General features: G+C 39.6%; 1 protein-coding gene across 2 annotated transcripts in view; it reads left to right on the top strand.

Moving 5' to 3' along the window:
* LOC137260947 (TBC1 domain family member 9-like) overlaps positions 1-22,408 on the top strand; it is a 38,683-nt gene extending 16,275 nt beyond the window's left edge. Inside the window, exons 9-31 of one of the 2 annotated variants that reach the window (XM_067798521.1) lie at positions 152-228; positions 1,417-1,470; positions 1,618-1,689; positions 2,586-2,718; positions 4,882-5,001; positions 5,440-5,528; positions 5,738-5,784; positions 6,814-6,943; positions 7,775-7,883; positions 8,384-8,478; positions 8,766-8,860; positions 9,253-9,399; positions 9,510-9,621; positions 10,010-10,070; positions 10,662-10,838; positions 11,694-11,804; positions 12,041-12,139; positions 13,355-13,546; positions 14,817-14,991; positions 15,735-15,821; positions 16,526-16,720; positions 17,247-17,344; positions 18,525-22,408. In XM_067798521.1, the coding sequence (XP_067654622.1) occupies positions 152-228; positions 1,417-1,470; positions 1,618-1,689; positions 2,586-2,718; positions 4,882-5,001; positions 5,440-5,528; positions 5,738-5,784; positions 6,814-6,943; positions 7,775-7,883; positions 8,384-8,478; positions 8,766-8,860; positions 9,253-9,399; positions 9,510-9,621; positions 10,010-10,070; positions 10,662-10,838; positions 11,694-11,804; positions 12,041-12,139; positions 13,355-13,546; positions 14,817-14,991; positions 15,735-15,821; positions 16,526-16,720; positions 17,247-17,344; positions 18,525-19,373 (3,324 nt within the window). In that variant the 3' untranslated portion in view covers positions 19,374-22,408. Of the gene's footprint in view, positions 1-151; positions 229-1,416; positions 1,471-1,617; positions 1,690-2,585; positions 2,731-4,881; positions 5,002-5,439; positions 5,529-5,737; positions 5,785-6,813; positions 6,944-7,774; positions 7,884-8,383; positions 8,479-8,765; positions 8,861-9,252; positions 9,400-9,509; positions 9,622-10,009; positions 10,071-10,661; positions 10,839-11,693; positions 11,805-12,040; positions 12,140-13,354; positions 13,547-14,816; positions 14,992-15,734; positions 15,822-16,525; positions 16,721-17,246; positions 17,345-18,524 lie in introns of both variants that reach the window. The other variant, XM_067798520.1, reaches the window with a different exon arrangement.
* The last annotated feature ends 357 nt before the right edge of the window (positions 22,409-22,765 follow it).

Raw genomic sequence — 22,765 nt, 5'->3', positions numbered from 1 at the left:
AACTGGTAATTACTGGTAAATCGGTTATACTGTGCTAACACGGGATAAGTTATGCCCCTACATTCAACTGCTTTTAAGAACTGAATTGGATGAGGTGATAAGTGTTGACAGCATGCCAGTAATCTTGTCATGGCACTGTTTCTGATTTCAGCATTTCTTCTCCATGTTGCTCCACAGTAACGAGTCCTACCGCCTGATGGAACAGCTGGCCAACATGGCCATGAGGCAGTGAGTATGGCGACTTTTGTAAATAAATGGAAGACATTTGTAATCATGACTCAATTAGTTCGATTATCTCAGTGGATTATCTGATGAGGAATCGTTCATAATTTCTCTTTAGAGAAGGGTGGTGATTATTTTTATGAATTAGCATGTACAAGTGAATGTAAATATGCTTGAAAAAGCTGTCCATTGGGACGTTTTACTCTAAAAATGCCCTAAGTTTGTTTCACGCTTGAATAGGTTCTAATTGCCAGTTATTAGTGTTCATTCCGTCCATCCTTCCGCCCCGAAACTTTGTCCTGAGCATATCTCTTGAAGCTTACATGCTAGGTGCACCAAACATCATACACATGTTAATCATTACCCATTAATGTGCCTTTTGCTATTTTAATTTTTTTCAGAATTTGTTTTGTTGTTGTTTCCATAGAAACTTGACTAGGTGCAAAATATCTTTGATGGTTACCTGGCCACATCCTGTCACTGAAACTATACATGCTAGGTTCACGAAATTTAATAAACAAGCTAATCATGACATGCAGATATGCCATGTGCTATTTGTTTGAAAAATGTGATTATCGAAAGTTTGATGTGAAATTTTCACTTTTCATTGTCTTTCTTTGTGTCATATGTACAAATATGTGGTTTATTCTCTGTATCTAGATTAGTTATTTCCTTGATGTTATCAACATGTGATTTATTTTCTGTACCCACATGGGTTGTTTTATTTTGTCAGTACAAATATAGTTCTGATTGATTGTAAATAATTAATTTCTTCATTTCACAAATGGAAATAAAGTTGTACATGGCAAAACTGTGATCTAACATGTATAAAGTTTAGTAGAGTCAAGGAGAAACTTTTGTTTGCTGTTGATCCTTGTAACATTATATACCAATATCAGTCATTTCCATGTCCCAAAGTGGGAAGCAAAGGCATGTGAGGTGTGCTCACTTCTGCACTTGTTTGTCCTAGAAAGACTCTGTGTTGAGACAAATTTGTCAAGGTGTGGTTTTACATTAAACTGATGTATGTTGAGAAACTTTTGCAATGACATTGGGTGTTAATTAATGTCCATTGTGATCAAAACTTTCCCAATGCAGCACATGTTTGCTTCTCGTGCGTAAGGTCTGGGTTTGAGTCCCAGTTTGGTACATTGTACATGGTGTGAAAAGCTCATTTTTGATGATATTTTTCAGATTGATGCAAGAGGGTGGATTTGAAGAAGATACTTCTATATCCATCAGAACCAAGTAAGTTATCATGAACTGAAACTTAAACATCAATGTTAGAATCGACCTTGTTACTAAAGGGTATGAGTGAGTTTGGATTGTCAGACTTATTGAGTTTTTTGTGCACAATTTCATGGCATCATTATTCATGACCTGGTACGTTTGTAGACGGAAGACCTCAAAGAAGATGTCATCGCTCAAAAGGGACCTTGATGCTAGAGCTCGCAGTGAGGCTTTCAGGTAATCCATCAAGGGGAAATTTCATAAAAATCTCTCTGATACCAGTGTTTAGAATTTGCCACCTGTCCAGTCGTCCAGAACGGTCTATTTTTGTTTCAGAGGGTCAAATTTCAAAAGTAGCCTGTATGGTGGTCTGGTAATTATTTTTACCTCTGAAAGTAGACATTTCAAAATATCTGGTCATCAGTTTGAAGTGTTTAAGGTATTATGAAAAATTATGTTAAACGATTTAGGATTGGACAGTGTACTTTCAGTTTGCCTGAACTCGATGCATTGCTTGTTAGTGCAATGTAGTTCACTGCGATGCCTACAGGTAGTAAACTGGACAGGCAAGTGTGTCATTTTTTTAAAGTAACCATTTCGGCTGTCTGGCTTGGACTTTGGGGAGTATTAAACACTGATGATACTAATACAGCACAATAATACTTTTCTAAAGGCTTCCAGTGTGTGGCATTTAGACTGGTGTTTGTGTGTCTCATTTTAAAAACAGTTCCACTATGAAGGACACATTACTAAATCAGGGACAGTAGGGGGCTAAGACATTTGTGAGTCACATGTAAGGCCTGGGTTTGATTTCCTACATGGTAACAATTTAAAGCCCATTTCTGATGTCTGCTGCTTAAAATGACTTAAAAACCCAACTTGATCTACTGTTTGACTGAGAACCAAGGTGCCTGAATGACATGGATTGTTGATCAATCACCGGATTGTTTGGTCCATTCTGGATGATATGCCATACTTGTCTCATTCAAGACTCATGATATCAGTCACTGGGTTGTCTTTTCCAGTCTGGATGATTTCAGACGTTAATCATAAAGCTAAATACTGCCATCTGTGTGGTTAATTCAACATTCAGACAAGACAGTTATTGAATGAGCTGATGATGCTGGTTTCAGACAAGCGTTCCGGCTGCCTGATGGGGAGAAGCTGGATGGGGATGAGGAGTGTACCCTGTGGACACCCTACAACAAGCAGCATGTGTGGGGACGGGTGTACCTCAGCAACAACTATCTGTGTTTTGCTAGTAGGGTTGGTATCCCAGTAAGTTGCACAGTTACCTCCCTTGGCTTTGGTGCTTTGCCTCTGCTATTCTTATGTACCATTTCTATCACAAAAATAACAGATATCTTGATCTGGACTATTTCTTTTGGAACTAGAAGAGCAAAAATATATTGTTGATACTATCATGAAAAAATAATTAGGTCACCATCCTGGCTTGCTTTACCAATCTCTGCTGTATGCAACATAACATAACCTTGCATTCCTGCAGTGTGTGTTTCACGTTTCATTAAAGTTAAAAAGATCAGATGTAGTTTATAAAGTTCCTCCTCTCTGATATGCCATATAAAAAAAGTAAGTTAAACTTGGTTAGGTTTTTGCGGCCCTGTTATTTTTTCAACGAAAGTGTGTTTTATGGAATTGTGGTTTTATCAAATAGGAAAAGGAAAGTGAAGGTTTCATCTGAAATGCTTTCAAATCATATGTGAATTTCCATTACAGAAAGACTGGCAGATTGATTATGTTTATTTTTACAAGTTGATGAGTCTAGTTAATGTCAACTGACAAGTCAATCATGTTAAAGGAAATCTGTTTTTTTTGTTGACTAAGTTGATGGAGATACATATTTTATCTGCCTCTGCTATACTATCCTCTTTCCCATTCCACATTTTGAGCTTGTTCTACATATGTTACAGTCAGATTGTGAAATCAGTCATTTCTTGAAATGACAAAATTTTTTAGAAATGATTAAGAGGGTCAGTTGTTGGTTTCTGTTTTGTGTAATAACAATCATGAAATTTCACTTAATAACTTAATCCACGAAAGTGGATCACAATTTCAACATCACTTATTGTCACTAACAGTTAAAACTATTGTGGCAGTGACTGTTGCACTCTTTTCATTTTTTTGAAGCATTTACACCTGTTTGTCCAGAGCAGCAACACCTCTCAAACCCCTTTCCACCACATATAGGTGAAGTGATATTTCATGAAATGACTGAAGTATATTGATTGTTGTTACATAAAATAGATGCGAACGGCTGACCCTCTTAGTCATTTCAGAAAATGACTATAATTTTTAGTCACTTCACGAAACGATTTCACAATCTGTCTGTAACATACGTACATATGACTACCTTGGTGGTCTGGTGGAGTGGTGAAGTGGTGGGGTAGCCTTGTGGTTAAAGCATCCATTTGTCATGCCTAAGACAGCAGCCAGATTCCTGAAGCATTTTTGAGGGATTGAGGTGAACAAACGTGTTGACTTGGTGTGTTTGGTACTAAGGTCTGAATGGTTGCCTGACTTTGGTTTATCTCGGAGTCATTTTAGTTTGCTTCAGATCATCAACTCTACACACACCTATTATCTCCCATTAGTTAGACAGATTGTTGTTACACAGTGGAGTAGGGTATTAATTAAGACAACACCCACATCCATAAAGGTACAGCCTTCAATTAAATTCATTAATTTTATAGTATGCTGTAATGTAAATGTAATGCACCTACAAATGACACCAAGACTATTGCCCGGAGTCACATACTCATATTGAATGAATTGTCAACATAATGGTTTAGGGATATGGTCTGGGCTTGAGGAATATACTTTGGCCTGGTGTGGAATATACCCATGGGTATAAACTGGGCTAGCCCATAGTTTACCCTTGGTATAATCTGGTAGGGGAATATTCTGGGCTGCTACACTGGGTTGAATTCCCCACATGGGTACAATATGTGAAACCCATTTATGGTGTCCCCTGCCGTGATATTGCTGGAATACTGCTAAAAGCAGCTTAAAACCATACCCACTCACTCAGGGACAGGGTGTCTGCACTGAGTGGAAGTGGAACTGGAAGGTCGATAGTTTGATGCCTATCCATGTGATACCAGAAGATGATACTTGTTGTTACCTTGGCTCATCATCAGTGGGATGAAACAAGGACTGGTTGGTGCAGTGTCATTATACTGGGGATGAGGGGCATGATGATATCTCAGTTGACTAGCACTGCCTGACGTTTGTCTGGACAAGTCCAAGCAGTGACCTTCCATCACTTCAGTTCACCTGATGAAGGGGTCTGAAATGACCCCGAAATGTTGTGTGTCAAAGAAATGAAAGAAGATCTATCTATAAAAGATCTTGATGATTTTTGATGTTGTGTGTTCTTATGCCTTATTGAGACATAAACCCCCTTTGCAGGTACGTGACCTTGTGACTGTTATAGTCCCCCTTCGTGACATCCTGGTGGTGGAGAAGGTAGATAACTCTGTGTCTGGAAACCTGATACAGAAAGCACTGCATATAACAACCAAAGGCAAGGTGAGTTGGGCTGACCAAGGATTTCCTTGAATCCTGAGGTCTGAAGGCAAAATAGAGGGTTAACAGTCCCATAGCTGACTTTTAAAGAGTTACATGAGGTAGAATCTGAGATCACAGATTAGAAGCAGACATTCTTCTCAGTTGTGATAATTTGTTGTCTGACATTCTGTGATGTAACTGAAATAGCAATCAAAACAGATTTTGTCTCATTCGTTGTGGCACTTACAGTGGGCAGAACTAATCGTCATTGCAGAGGTCTGTTTTAAGAATATGAACAGATATATTTGTTAGGGTATTAACTGCTTCAGATTATATAGAGAAGGATTGCATCAACATGTGTTATTCGGTCCTTGAGGTTTAAACAGGAAAGCTGATGATGACAGAACAAATAATGTGAGATTGATGAAAGATTGAAATTATTGTAACCTATTCTTTCAGATGAATTTCACATTTGCACAGTTTGACGACAGGAACTTCATCCTGGAGAAAATATCTGACTTCCTTTCTAAGCAGTCAGTAAACAGAAGGTAATACTGAAATGTTCAGTGCTCAAATGTGACAGTGTCTGTGTTCTCTGACATTACATCAATATATCCATAGAGTGACTGAGATTGATATTCATCATGCCTAAACATATTTTTCTTCTGACATCAAAATTGTGATCTACGCCAGAACACCAGGTGTCCCATCATTCACTCACTCACCCTGTCTGACTGTTTGTCTATCTGTTTGACAGCAGGAGGAGTACCAGCACATCATCTGATGGGAAAGGAAGCATATCTGGTAAGGCAAAGAAGCTGAGGTGGGAATGGTTGGTTGGTTTGTTGCTTAACATCCACACTCAGCAATATCCCGGCTGTATGGCAGTACTCTGTACATAACTGAGTTTGGATCAGACCTTCCAGTGATCAACAGCATGAACATCATTCTACAGAAATGGGATATGATGACATGTGTAAATGAAGTCAGAAAGGCTGACCACAGATCCTGTTAGTTACTTCTTACAACAAGCATGGTTACTGAACACCAAGTCTAACCTAGATCTTTGTGACTAGAGCCACTACTAGAGGTGGGAATGGGGCAGTTCTTCTTCCCAACTAAATACAAAATATATGTATAAACCTGAAGTGTGCTTCTCATTATATATTAGGTCATCTCTTGTTTTCCCAGAATAACCGCATTTGACGATTTTGTTTGGAGGGACAAGTTTTACATTTCGCTACTTTTTGTTAGTAAGACCTCTTTCCAGGAACATCAGCATTCCAATGATATATGAGTGTTTGAGATTAAATGAAAAATATTGTTGAAGATCAAGCTCAAAGAACAAATGCTTTCCCTACTGAGAGTGGAACCTCAACTCTCAGATTCGTGGACAGACGCACTGCCACTGGGCCTACGAAGGTGGTTGGGTTAAATTATCTACTTACAGTTAGTGTCATTAAATTGATTTTATTTGTATGTCGGTTATTGTTATGTAGCTTCGTTAAATGATCATCTACATTGTAATTATCCATCACTGATGGTATGCATGTTAGAGAAAACACTTCCCCTTGGTTTTGGTAGACGATGTGAAACCATTGGGGTCAGGAAATCCCTCCCCCTCTGGTTTCACATCGTCTGCCAATACCTCGGGGGGATGTTTTCTCCTAATGTCTGAAACTTGATAGAGTATAAACTGAAACAAACATGTTCTTAAATGAAAGAGTTAATGCCCCTGCAGTTTACTTTGTACCCCTTGACTGAAAGCGTGAATTTTAGCTTCGTATCACCCTGGTTACTGTAAATGTAGTTGATGTTCAGAAACATTTCCAGAGGAGCCTGCTGAGGTACAGTTCCAGCCAGCACTCATCAGTCTGTTTTGTCGCCGAGACTCAGATGAGTTGTCCTCGAGAGAAACAGTCAAACAACACTTGTGGGATGTGTATTTCTCTGAATATGGCAGGTGGGTTGAGATGCCAGTGTCAAGGTCAAATGAACCTTTGTTTTGATCCTATTCCACCATGTCATGTAGAAACTGCTGGAGCTGTACATATGAAGATTTGGAATTGCTGTTCCATATATTCAGATTGGCTGTAATGAGGTTCTTGAGGGGCATTTAGAAGTTGGTATTCAAGTGAAAGACAAATACGAATGACAACTTCCTCTTTATTGTGTGTCACAACGTTTCTGGGCTATTCCTTACACCTTCTTCAGGTGAATTTAAGTTGTGACATCCAAGAAAGATGAAGTTGTCATCTTTAATATTTGCCTTTACTATATTAAGATTGGCCTTAGGTTATGAGATCTAGTGATACTTGCAAAGTCATTGCACATTTCTGCCAATGTGCTTCTCCAGATCAGTTAACACAAATACAAAGAGTCAAGCTGTTTAATAATGGTCAATACAACCTGTCTCCATGGTTACATGAGAACATCAGCAATGATATAGCAAGTACTCTTCAATCACCCATACATATTCATGAGAGATGGATAGAAGTGATGAGTACCAGACATATGAAACATTGATGATGGTAGCAGGTTGTTCAAATGTCAAAATTGCTGCAATTCACAATGTAGAGTTACATACCTTAGTTTTACCAGGATCTTATGTTGATGAGGGAAATTGGTTGTCCAGTTTACAAAATTACAGCAGTTCATTGTATGGAGTTGCTTTGGCGGGACCCTATGATGACATTACCCAGATTAATATCAACACAACTATTGTGACCCTTCATATATTTTCTTGTTTCATAGCAACCACATGTCTGATAAAGCATGTTATTCCTCACCCCAGGGGCATGTGTTCATACCGCACCCATCGCACCCTGGAGCTGATACTGAAGGGCATCCCAGACAAGTACCGAGGGGAGACATGGATGATCTTCTCTGGTGCCCTCAATGAGGTGAGGCTGCCTCCTTGGTTTAGTAGTGTGAGAGTCTGCACAGAGAATGGCAAGTTGGTGGTTTCAGTCCCTGTCATAATTCACTGCATGACATGTATGTCAATATGCAATGGACATAATACATCTATGTCATAATACGATGAATGGCATGTGTTGGACTACAATGGATGACATGTCAGTGCAATGGATGATATATATGTCATAATAGACTGAATGACATCTATGTCATAATATAATGGATGACATGTCAATACTACGATTAAAGACGTACATTCATGGCAATCAAGCACATTTTGTTCATAGAATGTGTTTGATAATCAATAAAATCAAAGTTGTTGTGATATACACACTAATATAACACACTAATATATTCATTATTACCAAGTGATCATAACAATTTATCATTTATATGATGACTTTATTTGTACTGTTCCTGTACCACCAAGAGTGGTTTGTCAGAATAAGTATTGAATTGAATTGAATCTTGAATTTTCTTTAAGATGAACACCAATACTGGCTACTATGCAAATATTGTGAACCAAAGTAAAGGGAAGTCCACCATCGCCACTGAGGAGATTGAAAGGGACTTACACAGGTACAGTTCTTCATTGTAGGGATAGAATGTTCACTGAATGAAACTGAATACTGTCCATGTCGGGGAGTTTTTAAGGATAAACATTCTTGTTTTATCAGTGTCTTGGGAATCACAGAAATGTGGAACCAGGTCATTGTCTTTGAATGATATGGAATGGCTGAAAATTCACAGATGTAAAATTTAGTCTGTAAACCAAGCAGGTTTGGAATTACAAGAATCTAATTTGACTCTGCCATCCTGATCTAAGTTTCCCGGTCTGTACATCTCCCTGATGTTCTGTTGCCCAGATCCCTGCCAGAGCATCCAGCCTTCCAGACTGACCTTGGCATTGGGGCTCTGCGGAGGGTGCTGACGTCATACGCCTGGAGGAACCCTAACATAGGTGAGACTGTACAGAAGATGGGGAGGAAACACTTGGGCATTGTCCACTCACCTTCAATAGAAACTGTGTCAGAACTATCTGTATGCTATCCTCCAGTTGGTAACATTTTTGGTTGAGATTGATGATATCAGCTGCTGGTTTGACTGATAGTGACAAGTCACCATGATATGGCTTGCAGGGGGAGATGCACCTTTTTGAGAAAGTAAGGGTGCACATTCTTGAGAAAGTGGAGGGTGTACACTTGATATTCATTACAATTTCAATGGTCATTTAGTAAACCTGAGGACAGTAGGGGAGTCTGCACCCAGCACCCCTTGTCTGGAGCCGTCTCTGGCTCTGAATGTTGAGATGATCATGAACGTGGAGATGAGCGTGTTTCGTCTGTGTTTCAGGCTACTGTCAAGCTATGAACATCGTGACAAGCGTGTTGCTCCTGTATACAAGTGAGGAGGATGCGTTCTGGCTGCTGACAGCCATCTGTGAGAGACTCCTACCAGACTACTACAACACCAAGGTGGTCGGGGCACTCATTGATCAAGGTACAACAGGTTATAGTCAGACACACACACCTAGCAGCATTCAACCTCAGACCATGACTCATTACAGGGTTGTCCATTGTGGGAATGACAATGGGTGTTGACTGTTGCAGGTGTGTTCGAGGAACTCATCCGTGACTACATTCCGAGCCTGTACCAGAAGCTGGACACCCTTGGCTTGCTGTCGATGATCTCCCTGTCTTGGTTCTTAACCATCTTCCTCAGGTACAGTTACTGGTGCTGGCCCCCTTTAGTAGGCATCTAGTAGTCAAGGGCCCCAGTCTACAAAACGTTAGTAGCCCTATGACGTTCGTAAGCATGTAATAAACTATAGAGTTATGACAGGTTGTAATATTATGATCTGTGGATCAGGGCCCAGGTTTTCGCTCAGACTGTACAGATTGATAATTGGAGCTCAATTGTTGATCAATAATCAGTTGTAATTGAAAACCCCACCACAAAGCTCTTACAGGCAGTAACACTGTACTATTGAAACAGACTCGGATTGATAATTACAATCAAGATCACTCTACAGCTGAAGAACGAAATTATAAAATAAAATAACCTTTGAGGGAACATGTCTTGATGTATAAAGAAATGAGGTCTGTTTCAGTGTGATGCCATTCAACTGTGCCGTTAACATCTTGGACTGCTTCTTCTTTGATGGCGCCAAGGTAAGCAGCACCGGTAACGAGAACTAAGGTCTGAAACAACTACAACAGTGGCGATAGTCACAAGATGAACATTATTTTTTATCCCCTAGTAACAACCCAGCTCAAAATGTGTCCCTAGCATTTGGTGCCTGCATCTAACGTATATGGTGTGGTCACATGAAGATCTGGGTTAAAATTGGCTTTCAGTAACCCATGCTTGACATAAGATGCAACAAACATGACTGGGTGGTCAGACTTGTTGACTTGGTTGACAGATGTCATTGTATCACAGCTGCGTAGATACTAAGATACTTGTGCTTTTGATCTCTGGATTGTCTGGTCCACACTGTCGCCATATAGCTTGAATGTTGCCGAGTGGGGCATAAAATACACTCACTCCTGCATTCATCACAGTCTGATGGGTATTTCCTGTATTATAGTATCATCAACAGTTTTTTAGGATAACATCATCAATATATCATGAGACATGACAGCAATAAATTTGAACACTCTTACTTCACAGGACAGTGCACTAGGGCTGTAATGTATTCCTTGTGAATATGACTCACATCATGGATATAGGGTAACGACTTGATCAAATTACTATTACAGGTGATATTTCAAATAGCTTTAACCATCCTGGACAACAAGAGCAGCGAGCTGCTGGCCTGTGCGGAGGACGGAGAGGCCATGACGGTTCTTTGTCAGTATCTGGAGAACGTGACCAACCGAGACTCCACCATGCCACAGGTCCAGCACACCTCCAACATGTCACGCTCGGAGGATCAGGTAGGAATGACTGCTGTTTCAATGACTGCTTAATTTGTTAAATGACAAACTCTCTTTTGTAAGGATGGGAAAGCTGTAGTAACTTGGTGTGCCCAGTGGCTGCAAGAGTTGTAAATAAATATCCTATCCCATCCTATACCATCCCATCCCATCCCATCCCATCCCATCTGTTCCGTTCCGTTCCATTCCGTTCCGTTCCGTTCCGTTCCGTTCCGTTCCATTCCGTTCCGTTCCGTTAACATACATTGATGTAATTTAGTTTGATCACTGGAATGATGGCTGATCATCCAGAAAGACCTTTGGCTGTCACTGTACATGAAACTCATGAACACTCATGAAGATTCCGGTTAGAATTGAATTCTGGTTAGATTTCCGGTCTTCAAGAAATATTCAGTCATGACTTTTCAGTTTGTGAAGTGAGCTTTAGAAGAACTCAACTCATTTGTCAAGTGTTTCAGTCACTAAAACAGTAGTTCCAAAATTGTTTGTGTTCTATTGAGAGCAAACGTAATCGATTGCTTGGTCGTTTTGTCACCACTCCCAATCTTCAATGATTTCAGTTAATGGGAACACCACTAGTTGTTAATGAACAAAAAAAACCAACCCAAAGAACAAGCAACACTGTAACATGAGAACTACATGGGCACTCATACTGTCGACCACCGCTTTGTATGACCTAGATTGACTGGGTCACCTGCTTGTGAGTCCTTAGTCCCAGGCATCAGTTTCTGGGGTCTCAGATTTGGTGTGTCTTAAATTTTACTTCCATTTTATGACATTCCACATACACTGAAACTCCCCCAGCCACTTTAACCACTCAACCACTAATCTACTACCTAACTCGCTGTATTTCAGTCGTCTGTTGATGTGACAGATTTGATAGATAGCAGCTACAGGAAGTTTGGCATCATCACAAATCAGGACATCGAGCGACTTCGTCTGAAGTACAGACTTAGAGTTGTACAGGTACAAGGTGTTTCAATCATTAACTTAAAAATTTACACAGATGATTATTAGGCCTGTTAATGGTAAAAACTTTGAAGTGGATTTTGACAATAGGGTAAAATTTTTATATGGATGTATCTGGGAGAAGTTCTTCATTTAAGTCCCCATTTTATTTAGTGCTTTCAGCAATGATTGCCAATTTTTTCATCAGTAAGAGTTCATTGAGAAATAACGTTGATAATTGCTGATTGTTTCAGACAATTGAGGACAACGTGATGAAGAACATTGTCCGCAGTGTGTCATCTGATACTCTGTTTGAAGGCAAGGAGCTGGCTGACCTCTACATTCTCTTCAAGGTCAGTAATACTCATGATGATATTGATACGAAGTCATTGGTTATTTGATGCTTTGATATTGAAGCAAACTGAGTAAGTTGATTAGATGCACCTCATCTCTAGTCAGTGTCTCCAGCCAACAGCGTCAGATGAGGCATTAGGTGGGAAATCTTCACTTGTTAATGTGCAAAAGTAAACATGATAAACAAGGAAGTATTTCCTGGTATATTTAGCTCACAAGTGTTTAGTATATTAGCTAGTTGCAGATCTGCTTTCTGAAGTATTTGTCATGTAAGTAGGTAGGTCTCCTGCAGATTATGGTACAAGTGAGATTTCTTAGGTCTATTTTGTTACAGTGTAGACAGGAGTTGTATTAGTAACTCATGGTTTTAGTTGCCATGAGTGAGTAAGTTTAGTTTTATGCCACACTCACTCAGCATTTGAAATTATAGTCCAGCTATATGGCAACGGTCTGTAAATAATCTAGGTTGGACCAGACAATCTAGTGATCAACAACATGAGCATCGATGTGTGTAATGGGGAACCGATGACGTGTCAACCAAGTCAGTGAGCCTGACCGCTCGATCCTCTTAGTCGCTTCCTACGACAAGTATTGTCGCCTTTTATGGCAAGTATGGATTGCTGAAGGCCTGTTCTATCCGGGGACCTTCACGAGTCTTTAGTTGCCATGGAAACATACAGTGTTGTATCTTGAGGCCAGAACTTCCCAGTGCAATGTAATTATGGTTCCAGTAGAGGAATGCTGTGGTAAATTACCCATTCCTTGAAACTATTGTAGCATCTATGTTATCTATTATTGTGATCACTTTAGCTCTGTGATTGCTTTGTGGATCAGATCCCCAATATCTTAGATCCATGATGATCCGGGTTAGAATTGATCTTTAGTATTGTCTTTACAGGCGACCAACAGGATCAGTTCACTTGTCATTGTATCCCATATTGTGTTGAACGATGCTAATGACATTGATCACTGGATTGTCTGGTCTAGACTCAATTATTTACAGACCGCCGCCATACAGATAGGGTTAGATTTTTAAAGTTTTTCTAGCGCTAAGATAGTTGTATGTTAATGATAGTGTATGGCACTCACAGCTATCTTAGTGCTAAGAGAACTTCGAAAAGAGCTTCAAAAACCTAGGTTCTGGACTAATGCTGAGTGTGGCATAACATAACAGCCAGAAATCTTGACTCAATTACATGTGTGTGTCTAAACAGGAGGAGTACCTGACTTCATGCTACTGGCGCACCAGTCAGCAACCAGTGGACACGAGTGACAAGTATGATCCTGCCAGACCATACTACGAGCAGTACAAGGTGGACTTCGACCAGTACAAGACCATGTTCCTATCTCTGTCACCATGGGCAACAGGATCACACGCTGGAGTTGTTGCCCTAAGATCTTTCAGGGTATGTAGAGGCAGGTCTTAGGTTCACTTTGACAACTGAATATTTACTTTCTCCAAGTCTTTATGCAAAATAACTCGACTGGAACCTGGTCCAGATGCTGAATCAAACTTCTTAATTCTTATGAATCGTCTACCATGAGTGGATAATGCCCCTGTATTGGCTATGATGGCACAAGGTATATCTTCAAAATTTTCAACAGATCTCTTCACTGTCCACTACATACAACTAGCTTTCAAGATAATAGCAGCACCAATTAGCATCTAGTTTTTCGATTTAAATGCAATGTTATAAAAGTGTTACACTCTCTTCCTCGTTTTGCACATCACTTCTTCAGAACACTGATCATGAAGAATCACACATTGGCAAATATATACATGAATCATGTTGCAGCTAATACATTAATAGATAAATATGATGAGTTTGATATCAAGAAATTGAAGTGACAATCATGTAATTCCTTCTGTTGAAACTGAAAGTATTTTTTGTAAAGCGACAGTAGTAAGACCAGAGACCAAAACCGCTTAGGGTCCGTTCATAGTTTATGGCTAGTTGCAGTGATGATGATGATTTATATGGAGATGCATGTACGATGTTAATGGACACCCCCTCTTCTCCATTCCCCAGTTTATGTATAAAGTATATTACCCCATGCATGTCATGTACAAAACAATGACCTGTACCATCCCAGAACAAAATTGGTGACCCCCCCCTTTAAATCATCGTCACCCCCTAGCAATAGATTATTTATTATTGCAAAAAGCAACGTAAAACCAAACTGACTGCCTGACTCTCACCATCCCCATGTCTCAACCCCTTCTCTCTCGTTATACATGGGTAGCCTAAGGATTAAAGCATACACTTGTCATCCTCAAGACTTTGGTTTGATTCCCCACATAGGTACAATGTGTGAAGCCCATTTCTGGTGTTCCCGACCGTGATATTGCAATCATCACTCACTCTGCTCTCTCCCTCTCTCTCCTTCAGTATCTGACCCGTGAAGGTCCCGGGGTAGAATAGGCCTTCAGCAACCCATGCTTGCCATAAAAGGTGACTATGCTTGTCGTAAGAGGCGACTAACGGGATCGGGTGGTCAGACTAGCTGACTTGGTTGACACATGTCATCAGTTCCCCATTGCGCAGATCGATGTTCATGTTGTTGATCACTGGATTGTCTGGTCCAGACTCGATTATTTACAGACCGTCGCCATATAGCTGGAATATTGCTAAGTGCGACGTAAAACTAAACTCACTCCCTCACTCACTCCTTCAGTATCTGGACAGCAACAAGGACAACATGGTGAACTTCAAGGAGTTTGTCCACCTGCTGGGTGTACAGTGCAAGGGGGACTTCAACCAGCGCCTCCGTCTCATGTACATCCTCCACCAGCCTCCCTGCCTGCTGCCCGATGAGAAGGATGAGGAAACACCTACATCACCTCAGTCAGGTGAGAGGGAGGGACAGCGTTCTAGTTAAAATCACTTTTGTTTTGAGATGATGTCTCCAAGCATGACGGTCTGTCATGCCTTCCTTAGTTCATGTTGTTTAACCTTCAGGGGATCCTTTCACGAAGCAACCTTTACTAAGGTTAACCTTAACGCCCATTCTTTTACACTGTACTAAGGTTACCATAGAGACTTGCGATCACCTTAGTGCTTTGTGAAAGGGAGCCCAGATCAGTAGACTTCTTTATTCTTTGTATGAGTGAATCATTCAGGGGTGTATATCTAATTTCTGTATCTTGGAAAATAGTCACAATAGTTACCAAGAGGAAATAATGAAAGTTGTACATTGAACTGTTGTGGATATTATTCCTGTAGTTTCTGACTTCCCCAGTATCTGAATCCAAATATAGACTACTATTGAAGACTTATTTTTGCTTTGTGTTGGTTTTGTAATAATCCCACAGATGAGATTACAGATGGGTTAAGCTCTTTAGTCATGTGGAAAAGGTGTACGACTTCAGATCAGCAGCACCCCAGCACTGAACCCAGAAGTGTTAGGGCTGCTAAATATACATTGAGTATGAAGAAAGTTTGCTCTTTGTTGTTTTAGAAACCAGGAGTTGGACTTCCTCAGAATGCATCCTCCCTACTGACTGCTAGGTGTGGATTGTATTATGAAGACATGTACAATGAACTTTAAGGAACTGAACACTTTACATGACTCAGTCACTATTTGATGTTTCAGATTCAACAGAGAGTGCTGTGGAGGCGACAGACTTTTTTGATGACGATGATGCAGGGAATGCACAGAAGGAGTGTGATGGTGCTGATGGTGAGTCACAGAATCAGCATCTGTATCATGCTTCAACAGTCAGGGGGACATAAGGGGATATAAAAGTATGAGGAAATCAAATGAAGTGTCAGATTATAGGACTTTGCTACGGATGTAGTTTTTTTTAGCCTTATTTGTTGATTGGACTTTGTGTAGCCATTAACAACACCAGGTGTCAAGGTCAAACCATCTGATGTATGTAGCTGTTAACCATAGTCAATGTCTATTTGGAGTAGAACCATATGTGTTACATAGGTGTTAGTGACACTGTGACTATTTGGGGTTAAACCATACATTTTACTGAGGCATTAACAACATCTGGGGACTATTTGAGGTAAAATCATACGTAGGCGTTTAGGATATTGTGTGACTATTTGGGGTAAAACCATATGTTTTACTGAGGTATTAACAACACCAGGTGTCTTAGGGTAAAACCATATGTTTTACATAGGTGTTATGTGTGTATTTAGGGTAAAACCATGTTTCATGTAGGTGTTATTGACACCAGGTTTCTCTTGGGGTAAAACCAAATGTTTTTATAGGTGCTGACACAGTGTCTTTTAGGGGTAAAAGCATATGTTTTACATAGGTGTTAACAACAAAAGGTGTCTTTTGGGGTAAAACCATACCTTTTGTGTAGCCATTAACACATAGACAATAAACAGAACCTCCTTTGTAGATGTTGCCGTTGTTTGTGTTTTCAGACTTGGAATTGCCAAGTGTCCCAGCAGTGAAGGCCACTGCTCCAAGAGACATTCCTGCTTCTATTGGGGAGAAGGCATGTCCCCCAGGGTCCCTGCCCCTGGGGTCGGTGGAGAGGGAAGCCTCCCTCGGAGAGAGTGTGGGAGAGGAATCCAGTCAAGACCCCACGGAGAACTCCAGCATTGATTCACCCACAAGTGAGGACATACTTTAGAATGTATTGTCTAGGAAATTATCTTTCGTAGCCAGCAGAGGTAGACCATGTAGCTATGGGTTCAAGTCACCTTTTGACGCCAAATTTTTTCTAGGCCTTCACAATACCTGTGCTTGTGGGTTTAACCAGTGGTGAAGAGCTACGTCCCTTGGTTGCATGCATTCTATAGGTGCATGTTTGAGTCCTTGTCTTTAACTAAAATATGATGATAGTCAGAGAACTATCAGTTGTGCTTGTTTATGTTCTACCTGTGAGATCCGGGTTAGAATTAATCTTCAGTAACCCATGCTTGTTGTAAGAGGCAACCAATGAGATCGGGTGGTGACTTGGTTGACATATGTCATCATTCCCAAGTTGCCTAGATTGGTGCTCATGCTGTTGATCACTGGATTGTCTAGTCCAGATTGTTCTGTAAAGATTACTATCATATAGTTGGAATATTGCTGAGTGTGGCGTTAAACAGCAATAATCAAACAGTTGTGTTCAGTTCTGACTCATTCTGTTCCCAGGAAGCATCAGTTCCAAGTCTAGCTTTAAGAGGTTCGAGTTAAAAAGGATTCGTGCTGACAGTAAGGACGACTTCAGGAGCATACCGAGGATGAACCAGGTGAGCATTCATTTACTTCTGGTTAACCTCAGGGTTAGGAAGGAAAAACTGATTCATGATATTAAAAGTCCTGATTGCCGCAAGTAGTGTACATCCCCTCAAGTGTCTGGTAGCTCTCAGATGACATAAGTATTCTGCTTCTTGTGGATGTGTAGCTTTCACGGCCAAAAGTCACTTGTGTGGAGCAAAGTGGTGGAGACTCCTATGCTTAACATCTGTTCCGAACTGATTGTGTTAAAGCCAGTGTAACTGCCTTAGCTGTTCTGGTGGAGTACCCTCTTCATCTCAGGCAGTGCGTAATATGTGCCATACATGCAGTCAGAGTTGTATTTGGTTGCTATGAGGTTGTTTTGTGTGAGGGTGGATCAGTAGATTCGGCCAGTCTGGTAGATGCAGTATTGGTTTCCCTAACAGCTGTAGGAGGTCTGAAAACTAAGTTCTCGTTGTCCAGTGGGGCATGACCAAAATCAGTTGAAAGGTGAAGGGAGGTGATATGATTACCCTTTTAGCTTTAATGTAAAATATTTGGGACTCACAATGGTAAAGCTGAGGATGCATGTATGATAGTATTCGAGACATTGCTTATAAACCGTGTTGGAGGTATGAAAGGAGCTGATACAGTTTTTCAGGACATCGAGCTTGCCCAGGGACAATTTGGAATGCGGTGGAGAGAGGCTAGGTGTAAAACCAGGAATGCGTCTGTTACAATTTGTAGTAATATTGAAATAAATGTCAGGAAAAATGCTTGGTTACCGATTGTTTTGGTGAAAGGGCCTAAAATCATGGGTAGAACAGTGACACAAGAAATTATGTTTGTTTGAACCAACAATCAGTATTACAATCATTTGGCACTCACAATCATCTTTACAATCACGGTACAGTGGTCATATTTCACATGAACCATCTGATCTTAGGGTGATTGCAAGATGTTTTTCATTTTCACTTACATATGTTTGTAGTCTACAATGCTCTAAGCCAACAATTGGATGCCGACTCCTCTAGCCTAAACCTAAGATAGTCGTGACTGAACTACAGTAATTGCATGTCAAAGATAATGCAAGTCGGTTCTGGAGACTAAAATTTGAGTAGACTCAAACTAAGTCCAACTGTTCAAGTGGTTCTGCATCTAATTATTAATTCAGAAAATGAGCATTAAATTTTGTATTATTTTTGATTTCAGTACCAGTTCATTCAGATGTGGAAGACCCTGTATGACATGTTCAACGAACATGAAGAGGAACAACAGCTGTACCATGCCATTGCTACCATTGGCACATTACTTCTTCAGATTGGGGAAGTGGGGAAACGATTCATGCGGAAAAGTGAATCGGGAGATAGCAGTCTGTTCACTGAATCTGATCTTCCTCTGTCCTCTAGCATCGACAGTCAGAGTGACATGTCTATCAGCCCAAGTCAGAGGACACTTGAGAGCAGTTCGCCATTTGAAAGTCATGTAAATACACCAACAAATTCATCCAATCCTCCTGCAGGCAAGCACAATTTGACCAATAAACCATTAGCAGAAGGTGACAGTGTTGCAAGTGTTAAAGATCCCAACAGCAATGTTACAGATGAGCAGAACAGTGTTACCAAGGGAGACAATGATGACAAATCCAAGGGAGATAATTCGGATGTAAAGGGAGACAATTCTGTAAAGTCTAAGGGAGGTAATTCTCAGAAAGAACTGAAGGCTGAGGACAGTTTGAAGGAGAATGTATCTGAAGAAGAAAATGGCAACTCAAGTCAAAAATCAGGCAACAGTGTTGATGCTTCACGGGAAAGTCGAAGCAGCATCGCCTCTGAGGGTCAACAGTCATATGAAGAGTCTTCCCAAAACTCAAGCAAACCAGATTCAGAATGGTCGATCTCCTTTGAACAATTTCTTGCATCCATGCTAACCGAACCAGTGCTTGTGAAGTATTTTGAAAAGCAATACAATGTATGCGATTCTGTCTCCAAAATGAGAAACAGAAGGTTACAAACTCAGATGAGTACCTTTAGTCAGGCATCGGCTCAGTCAAACTCTTAATATCTGTGATCATAATAGTTCTGTGTCTTCTAGAGTGTATTTTCAAATTTATGAGCTCAGATGTAATAACAGTAGATGAAATGCAGAATTATGTATAGTCATAATGCATTATGATGTTTCATATTTGGAGTTATGAGTATTTGGGGGCAATAGCTTTTGCAACATTGGCACACCTCCATGTAACTGCCTTAGAAGTCTTGTCAAAAGTCAAAATGGATGCTGAAAAAATACTCCTTTTTGTTTGACACTTTTATGAAGTAGAAGAAATAGTCCCAAGTCAGGCAGTAGCCTTCATTTGAATATATCACTGTGAAAAAGTAATTAAGTTGAAATAAGTATTTGTACAAGTTGAATGCACATTAACCTCCCTTGTGTTAATGGAATCAGTTCTGTCAAACACCACAATTATTAACATTATCATACTATCTCTTAGAATGTTGTTGGGTCATAAAATGTATAGAGATTTGTTTATATATCAACCATATATATTTAGGTGAAAAGACTTGTAATGGAAGACACCTGTTTGTGTTAGTATTTGCTTGACAACACGTTATTTGTTGTATATGCTGTACATATACTGTATTATTTCACAGTGTCAGCCATCTTGGAATTTGGTTCTTTCCTTCAACTTGGATACTTTGTCATCATGATTTGACCTTTGAAGTCATGTCAGGTGACCCTAAATGACCTTTGTTAGCCAATCAAAATAGGAGATGTCCGATAATTTGGAGACAGTTGTTGTGTAGTATGTGTTCTAACACAGTTCAGTTTCATCTTCGTGATGGATGGTGGTGACTATTTGGGAAAATGTAATGAACTGATAGCCACACAGAATCCTGAAAAATGATGTGACGGAGACAACAGGATGAAAACAACTCACAGCAAAGCTTGGCCTCTTTTGTTTTTCATTTGGAACTGCCTGTTTACAAGTAATTCCAAGTTGCAGCAGTCAGATAAACTTCTGAGAATGCTTCGCTCCAAGATCTGTTTTGATTGGCTAATTACAAGGTTCACCTAATGCCCATCAGGGGTTTTGATGTTGAGGTATTCAGGGAGACTGAAAGGTCAGATGTGAATGAGATTTGAGAAGTTGTACATGTAACTATTCTGACCAATTTGTTGTTTCGTTGGTTGATGATTTGAACCTGGATAATGTGTGTATGTGACCACAGTGTCGGGCATTCATCTTTCTATTCACTGTTGATGATATTACATTCACTTAATTCATTGGTTTGTGGGTTTCTCATGCATATTAATTGAAACTTATCACTACCTTTTTAGTGAAAATATAGCATGTAAGAAAATATGAAACAAAAACTAAGTCATTGTGGGAATTCAGTCACAAACATGTAGTGTCTGTGTTTTTTAATTGTGCAACCTTGGACTAATTAACACAGGGGATTCAGAAAGTTGTTGGCTGAACAACAAATTCCGTATAAGTTGCCTGCCTTTGTATCAAACACTGAGATGAAAGAGAGAAAGAGCCCCTTAGAAGGACTGGCAGACAATCTCAGCCATCTGTAGACTAGAAGTTTTTAAGTTTTTAAAGGATATTTTTCAAATCGTATTCTGGGATTGATTGTCTAATGACTACATCATGTTTGTGATGTCATTGGTCAGTCAAAGTTCACGACAAGCTGTTCTGGGCCCTGTATTAGGATGTCCTCAGATCTCAGTGAAGCCATGGGGCCAGTGGGGTAGCTTAGTGGTTAAAGCATTTGCTTGTCATACTCAACCCTCGGGTTCGATTCCCCACATGGGTACAATGTGTGAAGCCTATTTCTGGAATTCCTGGCCAGGAGTTTTCACATGAAACTTGGAGGGTGTGCTACTTGTTGTTAAAATACTATTATGACAACACAAGGTTGATGTGGGTCAAAGTTTGTTGAATATGAAGATTAAATATTATTTTTGCTTCAGATAATGTTACTCTATTTTCTATGCCAAATGATTGCATGTTAGTGCTTCCGGGATTTGTATGCATGTGTAGATGTCAGAAAAATGAAGGATTTCAGGAGATTGTGCCCAGCTGCCATGGTAAAAGCCAATCTATGCCTTGTTAAATAATGGTTATTTCAACACGACAGAGGAACAGACATAATCATAAATGTGTGTTAATGTCTTTAGAAGTTTTCTTGTTTCTTTTATGCCTTTATTTCCATCAGTGATATTAATTGCTGACAGTTGTAATGTATAGCGTTCCAGTGTCTTCATACTGTGTGTCATGATTCAGTGTTTTATATGATGTGTCACAGTGTTGTGTCTGATACAGTTTGTCACAATGCAGTGACTGACACAGTGTGTCACAATGCAGTGTCTGATACAATGTGTCACAATGCAGTGTCTGATACAATGTGTCACAATGCAGTGTCTGATACAATACATCACAAACCCTAGAGAATATGAGTTTTCATCACATCGATTGGCATTGAGTAATAGACCTTACAAGAAATCTGACTTAGCAAACTCTCAGTGTTATGGCACGTATCCATGGGAAAGTGCAATCTATTTGTTAGATCTTTTGTTGTCTTTCATATATTCAATTGATGAATTGATGGTTAAATATTAACATTATTTTTACTTCATATCTTTTCATTAATGAACATACAAACGTGATTAGAATTGATTTGAATGAATCATTTATTTACCAATAGTGCTTCCATTACATTATTAGCTGGAATTTATACATGTGTGTTAAATGTACTGAGGTCATCTGTTTTTCAGTTCATAGAATATTCTCATATCATTTATTTCATGATACTTGAAAACTGGGCTTGTGATGCCTTTCTGCTTGAAAGTTTATGTTACATATATATTAGAATCTATCAACAAACATACCTTTGACAATGGCGTCCCTATCAATGGCTTAGTGTACATGTTAACAAAAATGGATTGAAATCTTGAGTGTATTGGTGTAGAGCTGAATACACCGTCTGATAAACATATCTCAAAGTATTTATGTTCCTGAACTTTATTGTTTAGTTCATAAGGACTCTCCAGTACTATTTCCACAATAAACACAACTGCCTCCAAAACATGCTACTGTTGTATTTTCACACAATATTGTGTATGAGTTTCATTTATACTGAAAATAGTATGGACACCACAGAAAGTTAACCTCATATGCATAATAACTTAGCACATGTATTTTAGTTCCTTGATTTCTGTAGTATTAGTTGTGTTGTGAATTTGTAGTATGCAAGAATACACATAAAATTGGCATATGCTGCAAAACCCTGTTAATTTACAAACACTGCTGATGTAGTCATGGAGGGTTTTGTTTAAATTATTAAACACGCAGATCTTGAAAAGTTCAAGCTTTGTCTGTGTATCTCTTGCTTTGTTTACAAGAACAACAGAAAAACAAATATAAATTACTTTTCAGGTTAAAA

The sequence above is a fragment of the Haliotis asinina genome, chromosome 14 (assembly GCF_037392515.1).
Source record: "Haliotis asinina isolate JCU_RB_2024 chromosome 14, JCU_Hal_asi_v2, whole genome shotgun sequence".
NCBI lineage: Eukaryota > Metazoa > Mollusca > Gastropoda > Lepetellida > Haliotidae > Haliotis > Haliotis asinina.
The sequence above is the reverse complement of the archived record's forward strand: the minus strand, read 5'-3'. Positions and strand labels throughout refer to the sequence as shown.